The 11,894-nt window shown below is 52.4% G+C and overlaps 1 protein-coding gene across 2 annotated transcripts in view; it reads left to right on the plus strand.

Annotated features, from left to right (window-relative positions):
* The first annotated feature begins 1,548 nt into the window (after nt 1-1,548).
* Nucleotides 1,549-11,894, plus strand: part of acsf2 (acyl-CoA synthetase family member 2) — a 273,790-nt gene continuing 263,444 nt past the window's right edge. For both annotated transcript variants that reach the window (XM_072483256.1, XM_072483258.1), the window contains exon 1: nt 1,549-2,298. In XM_072483256.1, coding sequence (XP_072339357.1) covers nt 2,180-2,298 — 119 coding nt within the window. In that variant the 5' untranslated portion in view covers nt 1,549-2,179. The remainder of the gene's footprint in view (nt 2,299-11,894) is intronic.

The raw sequence follows: 11,894 nt of genomic DNA on the forward strand, positions 1-11,894 counted from the left end.
CCAATCCACCTAACCTGCACATCTTTGGACTGTGGGAGGAAACCAGAGCACCCGGAGGAAACCCACGCACACATGGGGAGGATGTGCAGACTCTGCATAGTCAAAGACCCAAGCCGGAATCAAACCTGGGACGCTGGAGCTGTGAAGCAATTGCTCTATCCACAATGCTACCGTGCTGCCCATTGAATACCATGCTATATTTTATGTTCACCTTAGAAGGCTTTTAAGATGATAACATTATAGGATAAGGTGTAGGCCATTCGGCACATTAAACCTACTCGCAAGCAATCTAATTGTGGCCTTAATTCCACTTTCCTGACTGTCCCCAAACACATGACTCTCTTGTAGATCAAAATCTATCAAATTCAGCCTTGAATATATTCAATAACCCAGCCTCCAGTGCTCCATATTGAAGAGAGCACCAACAACTAAAAACTCTGAGAAAAGTGTTATGTCAACAAGACTTCAATCAAAACTGTGTACCTCAAGCTTTTTTTTGCTTATTTTTTAATGGATTTTTGCTGAACGTGATCCTGTTTCCGTGGGAAGAGAAACTCAGGAGAAACCTATAAAGGCGCAGTAGCAATTTTTGCAGTGTCTCACAGAATAGCGAACAGCTGCTGTGCAGACACAGGCAGGAGAGGGGATTGGAACCCTCCCAGGAACTGTTCTGTATAAAATGTGGGGGAGCAGAAGTAAAACTCTCTGTGAGGATACCAGTTTTACCAGAGCTGACTAACCAGTTTAAAGGTGTCCGATACAGGAATCTCTGGAATCCTGTTTCTTGCAGACTGTCGTGACCTGAGGGAGAGTTCATAAGATATAGGATAAGATATAAGATAAGATATAGGAGCAGAATTAGGCCATTCGGCCCATCGAGTTATTGAGGTGCACCTTGCTGGTGATAATTGTATCCATAAAAACTCAGACGGAGTGGAACAGTTGCTGAAGGACACTGCAGGTTTCAACATGGAATGACAGGGTGAGGTGACCCTCCACTGGAGAATTGGAATGGTTCATTTAATGCTACATATCTACCAGAAGTGTAGGGTTGAGTAAAAGCATGCTAGTGAATGCAAACCCTAATTTGTTCTTTAGCCTGGTGCATTAGTTGCTGGGTGATATGTGTTGATTTTAGTTTATTACAGTGAAGGTTTAAAATGTGAAACTGTGTCCATCTTAACAATGAGGGACTTTCACTCTATCTAACCTCTTAGCTACCTCCCTGTTTGATGGGGGAAGTCAGTGTATGAACAGTTGAAATCCTGTTGCTTCACCCCACAGAGCTGCAGTGTGTGGGTCAGAGAGGTCAGGAAGTGATTCGGGGAACATGGTTAAAAATGAGGAAAGGCAATTGGGAGTCTTATTTTTCCTTGAATTAGAATCCTTTTCCCATTCAGCATATCGAATCTGCATTGACCTATCTAGGCCCCACCCACCCCACCACATTTTTGGACACTATTGCATATCTTTGGGGCACCCACACAGAGAAGGTGTAAACTCCAGTTACCCAGGGTCAGCATTGAATCCAGGTCACTAACGCTGTGGCGCAACAGCGCTAATTGTGTTCCGCCTGCGAGTTTACCTCCTCCTATTTTGGTCGTGCTTGTTTACTAATAAGACACCAGTCCCAGATGACCATAGACTGCTTTACCCTTTGAGAAGGAGAGCTGACTGGTGGTGATTTTCAAACTGACAACCCCCACTTTTAAATAGCTGACGCCTCCTTTTGTGCTGCATGTTTCGAGATGAGGGAGTTCTCGTGCTATTAGACTGTGATGTGCGGCGCACGGTGCAGCCCGATTGCTCCAGTGGGACTTTCTGCTATTGTCCGCAGTGGACTCTGGCTGATTTGGTTTTCTTTTCTCCGCGTCATTTTCGGGCAAAGAGCAAAGCTGTCCGAGTATTTATAAAAGTTGCGAAAGAGCATCAAGCGTTACTTTTATTTTGGAGCTTGCGTCGAGATTATCTTGGAACATCTCCGTCCCGAACAGATCCTGGCAGCCAAACCCTCATTTTACCGGAACGGTTTGAAACCGGCCTGGACTCGGCACTCTCCCGTCTGGCTGACAAAGCACAACTTCGAAGTTTGGTCAGCAAGGACGCGCACTCTTCTCTCTCTCCCCACCCCCCCACCCCGCCGTGTTGAGTTTCATTTTGATCACCCGTCTTTGCAACGATGTTCAGGAACTTTGCTCCGAGAAGCTGCTCTGGCGCCTGGAGACACGGTTGGCGAGTTTCCCGGCAGGATTTCTGGAAAAGCTGCAGCTGGAGCGGGAGGTCGCTGGAGTCGGACAGGTAAAGAGAGCAGCGGGAAGGTGTGGGTCATTTTCAGTGTCCCCCCCGCCAAAAAAAATAATAGCCAAACATTGGATTAGGAAATAGGTCATTTGTCTGATAGTCAATTTCTAACTCACTACGTCTGTGTCAATTTCACTCCGCTCTACAGACTACCAGAACTGGGTTTGCTAAACATTTCAAGCCACCAGACCCTCCTGACTTCCGAAGAAGCACCTGTCGGAGTCCCTGAGAAACATTCTTATTGCGTTGGAGCTTCCCCAGGGAGGCTCGAGCCGGGCGCCGTTCAGAGCCGGGCGCCGTTCAGAGCCGGTCCAGACAGACGTGCACCAGGCGGGTCGCCACCTGGAGGGTCTCCCGGGCAACAGCAGACCCCTGGGTAGTCAGGGTAAATGCAGGGTGACCCCTGGCCCTCCCCCTGGAAAGTGGGCACCTTGGCACTGCCACTCAGGCACTGCCAAGGTGCTCAGGTGGCACTGCCAAACTGGCAGGAGCACTGCCTGGGTGCCAGGGTGGCAGTACAATGGTACTGTTATAACCTGCCTACTTACCATTGGCTGGGGACTAATGACTATCCCACAATCCTGTGGGAGTATGAGCTTCCCCAATGAGGGCCCCCCCCCTCATTGGGGGGGGGGGGGGGCGGAGAAACCACTAGTAAACTTCTAGTATAAATAAAGCTGGCCAGTTCAGGAACCTGGAGGAAGGAGTATGTAGCAAGGGAAGTTACTGCTACTGTTATGTATATATGTTATAGTAAATAAATGTTATTACTTTGTATCCTTAAAACTCGTGCTGGATTCTTCGTGGCCCTCACAAAACTGGCGACGTAGGTAAAAGTGAATAGCTGTCTACACTGCTGAAGCCACCTCCCTGGATTTTTGTTGGATACAGGTTGGAAGTTGTTTTCTATTATACCATGCCTCTGTACGGACGTTTGGATGTTTTTGATGCTGCGCTGGAAAGCTGGAACCAGTACACACAACGGATGCGTTATTATTTCCGGGCAAACAATATCACCGAAAACGAGCGGCAGGTGGTCATATTGCTCACCGCCTGCGGGCCGCATACGTTTGGGGTGATTAGGAGCCTTACGTACCCAGCTGCGCCGGACACCAAAATGTTTGATGAACTTGTGAATATAGTGGGGCAACACTTTAGCCCAACCCCGTCCACGATAGACCAGCGTTACCGGTTTAATTCCGCTGAGAGGACCCCTGGAGAATCCCTTGCCGATTTTATATCCAGGCTACGCAGGATTGCGGAGTACTGTGACTATGGTGAGACCTTGTCAGAAATGTTACGCGACCATTTGGTTTGTGGTATTAACAATGCAGCCACCCAGAGAAAGTTGTTAGCGGAGCCAACATTGACTTTTCAACAGGCCATTCAAATAGTCTTGTCCCGAGAGAGCGCAGAGCGAGGAGTACAGGAGCTACAGGGAATGGAAGTGCATGCCTTGGGGCGCAACCCTTTCCGTCCAAAAACGACCCCCGCACTCCTGCGGTACCTTGGGCGAGGCAACGTCCGGATCGACGCCAGTGGCCATTGGACATTCCTCCCCGAAGGGAGCCTTCTCCAGAGCCAATGGATGAGGAGCCATGTCCGTGTCAGACTTGTAGGCGCCGACCCCGTTGCGGACGGCAGTCCTGGGGACGCCAGAGGCGCCGTCGTTCCGACCGAAACTGGGACCAGCCCAGGGGCCGTAACTGGGACCAGCCCAGAGGCCATACCTTCCATGTGGACGAACCTGCGGCGACTACTCCTGAGGACGTGGAGACGGAGGACGACTGCCTGCAGCTGCATTGTGTGGCAGCTCCCCGTGTGGCCCCCATTAAGGTGACAGTACGGGTCAATGGCCACCCGCTTGAGATGGAGTTGGATACTGGCGCAGCGGTCTCCGTGATCGCCCAGAGGACATTCGACTGCATCAAGCAGGGTATACAGACCCTTACATTAACCGACTCACAGGCCAGGTTGGCCACCTACACGGGGGAACCCCTGGACATTGCAGGAACTACAATGACCCCTGTTGTCTATGGACGCCAGGAGGGGCGTTTCCCACTTATCGTGGTGCGCGGCCATGGGCCCAGCCTGTTGGGTCGGGACTGGTTGTGCCATTTGCGGTTGCAATGGCAGCACATCCTCCAAACAGTTTCTGAAGGGTTGACTGAGGTGCTAGGACGATACCCAGATATATTCCAGCCTGGTTTGGGGAAAATAAAAGGGGCCGTAGCCCGTATCCAAGTTGAACCAGGAGCCACGCCGCGCTATTTCCGGGCGCGCCCTGTGCCTTGCACCTTGCTCGAGAAGGTAGAAGGTGAGCTCACTCGTTTGGAGAGTTTGGGTATTATCAGGCCCGTCCGTTTTGCTGACTGGGCAGCACCAATTGTACCTGTAATGAAGCCAGATGCCACAGTTCGCTTGTGTGGCGACTATAAACGTACAGTGAATACGGCTTCCCAACTCGACCGATATCCAATGCCTCGCATAGAGGATCTCTACGCGAAACCTGCAGGTGGACTCTCATTCACAAAATTAGATATGAGTTACGCCTACCTGCAGTTGGAGCTGGACCCTGCCTCCCGACCATATGTAATGATTAATACACACCGGGGCCTGTATGAATATACGCGGTTGCCCTTTGGAGTATCCTCTGCCTGCGCAATTTTTCAACGTGTTATGGAGGGCATTTTGAGAGGTTTACCACATGTGGCTGTCTACCTAGATGACGTTTTGATTACAGGGACGTCGGAGCAAGAACATTTGGAAAATCTGGAGGCTGTCCTTAGACGCCTTTCGGAGGCTGGAGTCCGTTTACGTCGCACAAAGTGCGTATTTCAGGCAAAGGAAGTAGTCTACCTAGGTTATCGGGTGGACCGCGAAGGTCTGCCCCCCCCCCCCCCCCCCCCCCCCCCCGTCGCAGAGAAAGTGCGTGCAATTCAACATGCCCCCGCCCCGACTGACACTTCGCATCTTCGTTCTTTTCTCGGTCTCGTAAACTATTACGGGAAGTTCCTCCCCAATCTGGCAACTACGCTGGCCCCTTTGCACCTTCTGCTAAAGAAAAATCACACCTGGGTTTGGGGTCAGCTGCAAGAAACCGCTTTCCGGCGGGTAAAGAAACAATTATCGTCGTCTGGGTTACTAACCCACTATGATCCTGGAAAGCCTTTGCTCGTCACATGTGATGCATCCCCGTATGGTATTGGGGCCGTCCTGTCCCACAAGATGGAGAACGGGGCCGAGCGACCGATAGCTTTCGCCTCCCACACATTGACTGCAGCGGAGAAAAAGTACGCGCAGATCGAGAAAGAGGGCCTGGCAGTGTTTTTTGCGGTGAAACGCTTCCACCAGTACGTGTACGGTCGCCATTTCACTATCGTGACTGATCATAAGCCCCTGCTGGGACTTTTCAGAGAGGATAAGCCAATACCGCCCATTGCTTCTGCACGGATCCAGCGCTGGGCTTTGTTGCTTGCTGCATATGAGTATTCTCTGGAGCACAAACCAAGTACGCAGATAGCAAATGCCGATGCATTGAGCCGATTGCCTTTATCGACCGGCGAGGTGGTTGCAACCCCCACGACCGGTGAGGTGGTTGCAACCCTAAATTTTATGGACATCTTGCCTGTCACGGCATCACAGATCCGTGAGTGGACCCAGACGGAGCCAGTCCTGTCAAAGGTTCGGCACATAGTCCTGTATGGTGGGCAGCAAAGACAGCTCCCAGGCGAGTTGCGGGCATTTTCCTCCAAGCTGTCAGAATTCAGCGTGGAAGACGGCATCCTCTTGTGGGGGACGCGTGTGATTGTCCCGGAAAAAGGCCAGGAGCTGATACTATCAGACTTGCACAATGGGCATCCAGGCGTGACCAAAATGAAAATGTTGGCCCGGAGTTATGTCTGGTGGCCAGGCCTCGACACCGACATTGAGAAGGTGGCCCAAAACTGCTCCATTTGCCAGGAGCATCAGAAGCTTCTGCCGGCCGTGCCCCTACATCACTGGGAATGGCCAGGGCGGCCTTGGGCACGCTTGCACTCAGATTTCACAGGCCCTTTTCAAGGATCCATGTTCCTTCTACTAATTGACGCCCAGTCCAAATGGCTAGAGGTGCATAAGATGCAGGGGACAACGTCCTGCGCAACAATTGAAAAGATGCGTTTATCGTTTAGTACGCATGACCTCCCCGAGGTGCTGGTCACGGATAATAGCACTCCATTCACGAGTGAGGAGTTTGCTAGATTCACAATGATGAACGGCATCCGCCATATCCGCACTGCCCCTTACCACCTGGCTTCAAATGGGTTGGCAGAGCGCGCAGTGCAGACATTCAAAAGAGGCCTAAAGAAGCAGTCTTCCGGATCAATGGACAGGAGACTGGCTCGCTTTTTGTTTACGTACAGGACCACCCCCCCCATGCAGTGACTGGGGTAGCTCCCGCAGAACTCCTAATGGGCCGGAGACTTCGCACCCGCCTTAGTATGGTTTTCCCGGACATTGGCGCAAAAGTACGCCGCACACAAGAACGGCAGGGACAGGGATTTTCTCGGCATCGTCCGATTCGGCAGTTTGCGCCCGGTGACCCAGTATTCGTTCGGAATTTTGCTGGTGGTGCCCAATGGGTTCCTGGTGTACTCTTTCGCCAAACGGGCCCTATATCTTACCAAGTGCAAGCCCAGGGTCGTCTCCAGCGAGAACATGTAGACCACGTTCGGTCCAGAAGATCATCCCCTCAAAAGATTCCCCGCCCCCGGAGCTCATTTTAACAGCCGCAGAGACCAGAGACAAGGGAAGGTAGTCCTCACAATCTTCCACTGGTGCCTCACTCGAAACCTGCGCAGGTCGTTACGGGACCGAATGGAGATAGAGACGCTGACATGACGGAGGCAGCAGACTCTGACTCCGAGATGGAGACACAGGATGCATCAGAGGGGGAATCCTCGGGTCCACGGGCCGTGGATGTACAACCGCGCCGTTCATCACGGAAGCGCCAGTCTCTGTCTCGTTACACGCCGCCTGATCCAGCGCCGCGTGCAAATGGCGTCCGGCCTGCGGCCAAACGAGTCCAACGCCCTCCTTCGCCAGGGTCTTCGGTGGATTCCTTGGACTTTGGGGGGGGGGGGGGGGGGGGGGGGAGGGATGTTATAACTTGCCTACTTACCATTGGCTGGGGACTAATGACTATCCCACAATCCTATGGGAGTATGAGCTTCCCCAATGAGGGGGGCGGAGAAACCACTAGTAAACTCCTAGTATAAATAAGCTGGCCAGTTCAGGAACCAGGAGGAAGGAGTATGTAGCAAGGAAAGTTACTGCTACTGTTATGTACATATGTTATAGTAAATAAATGTTATTACTTTGTATCCTTAAAACTCGTGCTGAATTCTTCGTGGCCCTTACAAAAGGTACCCAGGTGGCAGGGAGGTACTGCCAAGGGTCAGGGGCTGAGGCAGGCCATGCCCATGGAATGAGAGTCGAGGGGAAGTTTGACAGGCAGGGTGTACAGGGCAGGGAAGTAAGGACCTCCAGGAAGTTGGGGGGGGGTGATTGGTGGGAGTCCTGGAAGGGAGGGGATGCTTTAAGGGGGCTTGGGGGGCCTGAAGAGCCCCCCCCCCCCAGGGACCCCATCGTGGTAAGTCCTCACTTGGGGGGGGGGGGGGGGGGGAGGAGGTTGGGGTACTGCCTATGTGTGTGCAGAGTGACATTGCCCATGGGTGGGGGTGTTGGGACCCACAAGCGCATTTAGAGATCGGGGATTTCTCCATTGTCTGCATCTCACCTGTGGCATTCTTGTAGCAGGTGGAGCAGGAGAACCCAGCCCTAAATCTGGGGTAAACCAGTGAGAAACTGCCCAGGTTCCAAAAAAATGACTAAGTATCAATGAATAAATGTTTCCGGAGAATCACCCCCAGACACCTCACTCACTCACTCACTCACCTCACTCACCTCACTCACTCACTCACCTCACTCACTCACTCACCTCACTCACTCACTCACTCACTCACTCACTCACTCACTCACTCACTCACTCACAACCTCTGTCTCTCACACACAAACTTCTCTCACACACACCTGTCTCACACACACAAACCTCTGTCTCTCTGACACACCTCTTTCACACGCACCTCTCTCACACACACCTCTCTCACACACACCTCTCTCACACACACCTCTCTCACACACACCTCTCACACACACAACTCTCACACACACCTCTCTCGCTCACACACACCTGCTCTCACACACCTGTCTCACACACACAAACCTCTCTCTCTGACACACCTCTCTCACACGCACCTCTCTCACACGCACCTCTCTCACACACACCTCTCTCGCTCACACCTCTCTCGCTCACACACACCTGCTCTCACACACCTGTCTCGCACACACACACCTCTCTCTCACACACCTGTCTCACACACACAAACCTCTCTCTCACACACACAAACTTCTTTCTCTCACACACCTGTCTCACACACACACCTCTCTCTCACACACACCTGTCTCACACACACAAACCTCTCTCTCTCACACACACCTGTCTCACACACACACCTCTCTCTCTCACACACCCCTGTCTCACACACACACATCTCTCTCTCACACACATCTGTCTCTCTCACACACATCTCTCTCTCACACACATCTCTCTCTCACACACATCTCTCTCTCACACACATCTCTCTCTCACACACATCTCTCTCTCACACACATCTCTCTCACACACACCTGTCTCTCACTCACACCTGTCTCTCACTCACACACCTCTCTCACTCACACACACACACACCTCTCTCACACACACACACACACCTGTCTCACACACACACACACCTGTCTCACACACACACACACCTGTCTCTCACACACACACACCTGTCTCACACACACACACACCTCTCTCTCACACACACAAACCTCTCTCACACACCTGTCTCACACACAAACCTCTCTCACACACCTGTCTCACACACACATCTCTCTCACACACCCGTCTCACACACACACACCTCTCTCACACACACCTGTCTCACACACACAAACCTCTCTCTGACACACCTGTCTCACACACACACACCTCCCTCTCACACACACCTGTCTCTCACACACACAAACCTCTCTCTATGACACACCTGTCTCTCACACACCTGTCTCTCACACACCTGTCTCTCACACACCTGTCTCTCACACACCTGTCACACACACAAACCTCTCTCTCACACACACCTGTCACACACACACTCCTGTCACACACACACACACCTGTCACACACACACTCCTGTCACACACACACACTCCTGTCACACACAAACACACACCTGTCACACACACACACCTCTCACACACACACACACCTGTCACACACACACACACCTGTCACACACACACACACACCTGTCTCACACACACACACCTGTCTCACACACACACACCTGTCTCACACACAAACACACCTGTCTCACACACACACACACACCTGTCTCACACACACACACCCCTGGCTCACACACACACACTCCCCTGTCTCACACACACACTCCCCTGTCTCACACACACACTCCCCTGTCTCACACACACACTCCCCTGTCTCACACACACACTCCCCTGTCTCACACACACACTCCCCTGTCTCACACACACACTCCCCTGTCTCACACTCACACTCCCCTGTCTCACACTCACACTCCCCTGTCTCTCACACTCCCCTGTCTCTCACACTCCCCTGTCTCTCACACTCCCCTGTCTCTCACACTCCCCTGTCTCTCACACTCCCCTGTCTCTCACACTCCCCTGTCTCTCACACTCCCCTGTCTCTCACACTCCCCTGTCTCTCACACAGCCCTCTCTCTCTCACACAGCCCTCTCTCTCTCACACAGCCCTCTCTCTCTCACACAGCCCTCTCTCTCTCACACAGCCCTCTCTCTCTCACACAGCCCTCTCTCTCTCACACAGCCCTATCTCTCTCACACAGCCCTATCTCTCTCACACAGCCCTCTATCTCTCACACACACAAACCTCTCTCTCTCACACACACAAACCTCTCTCTCTCACACACACAAACCTCTCTCTCTCACACACACAAACCTCTCTCTCTCACACACACAAACCTCTCTCTCCCACACACACAAACCTCTCTCTCTCACACACACAAACCTCTCTCTCTCACACACACACAAACCTCTCTCTCTCACACACACACAAACCTCGCTCTCTCACACACACACAAACCTCGCTCTCTCACACACACCCAAACCTCGCTCTCTCACACACCCAAACCTCGCTCTCTCACACACCCAAACCTCGCTCTCTCACACACCCAAACCTCGCTCTCTCACACACCCAAACCTCGCTCTCTCACACACCCAAACCTACACACCCAAACCTCGCTCTCTCACACACCCAAACCCGCTTCTCACACACCCAAACCTCGCTCTCTCACACACCCAAACCTCGCTCTCTCACACACCCAAACCTCGCTCTCTCACACACCCAAACTCGCTCTCTCACACACACAAACCTCGCTCTCTCACACACCCAAACCTCGCTCTCTCACACACCAAACCTCGCTCTCTCACACACCCAAACCTCGCTCTCTCACACACCAAACCTCGCTCTCTCACACACCCAAACCTCGCTCTCTCACACACCCAAAACCTCGCTCTCTCACACACCCAAACCTCGCTCTCTCACACACCCAAACCTCGCTCTCTCACACACCCAACGCTCACACAACTCGCTCTCTCACACACCCAAACCTCGCTCTCTCACACACCCAAACCTCGCTCTCTCACACACACAAACCTCGCTCTCTCACCACACAAACCTCGCTCTCTCACACACACAAACCTCGCTCTCTCACACACACAAACCTCGCTCTCTCACACACACAAACCTCGCTCTCCACACACACAAACCTCGCTCTCACACACACACAAACCTCGCTCTCTCACACACACAAACCTCGCTCTCTCACACACACAAACCTCGCTCTCTCACACACACAAACTCCTCTCTCACACACACAAACCTCGCTCTCACACACACACAAACCTCGCTCTCTCACACACACAAACCTCGCTCTCTCACACACACAAACCTCGCTCTCTCACACACACAAACCTCGCTCTCTCACACACACAAACCTCGCTCTCTCACAACACACAAACCTCGCTCTCTCACACACACAAACCTCGCTCTCTCACACACACAAACCTCGCTCTCTCACACACACAAACCTCGCTCTCTCACACACACAAACCTCGCTCTCTCACACACACAAACCTCGCTCTCTCACACACACAAACCTCGCTCTCTCACACACACAAACCTCGCTCTCTCACACACACAAACCTCGCTCTCTCACACACACAACCTCGCTCTCCTCACACACACAAACCTCGCTCTACTCACACACACAAACCTCGCTCCTCTCACACACAAACCTCGCTCTCTCACACACACAAACCTCGCTCTCTCACACACCACAAACCTCGCTCTCTCACACACACAAACCTCGCTCTCTCACACACACAAACCTCGCTCTCTCACACTCACAAACTCGCTCTCTCACACACACAAACCTCGCTCTCT

The sequence above is a fragment of the Scyliorhinus torazame genome, chromosome 18 (genome assembly GCF_047496885.1).
Source record: "Scyliorhinus torazame isolate Kashiwa2021f chromosome 18, sScyTor2.1, whole genome shotgun sequence".
Classification (NCBI taxonomy): Eukaryota; Metazoa; Chordata; class Chondrichthyes; order Carcharhiniformes; family Scyliorhinidae; genus Scyliorhinus; species Scyliorhinus torazame.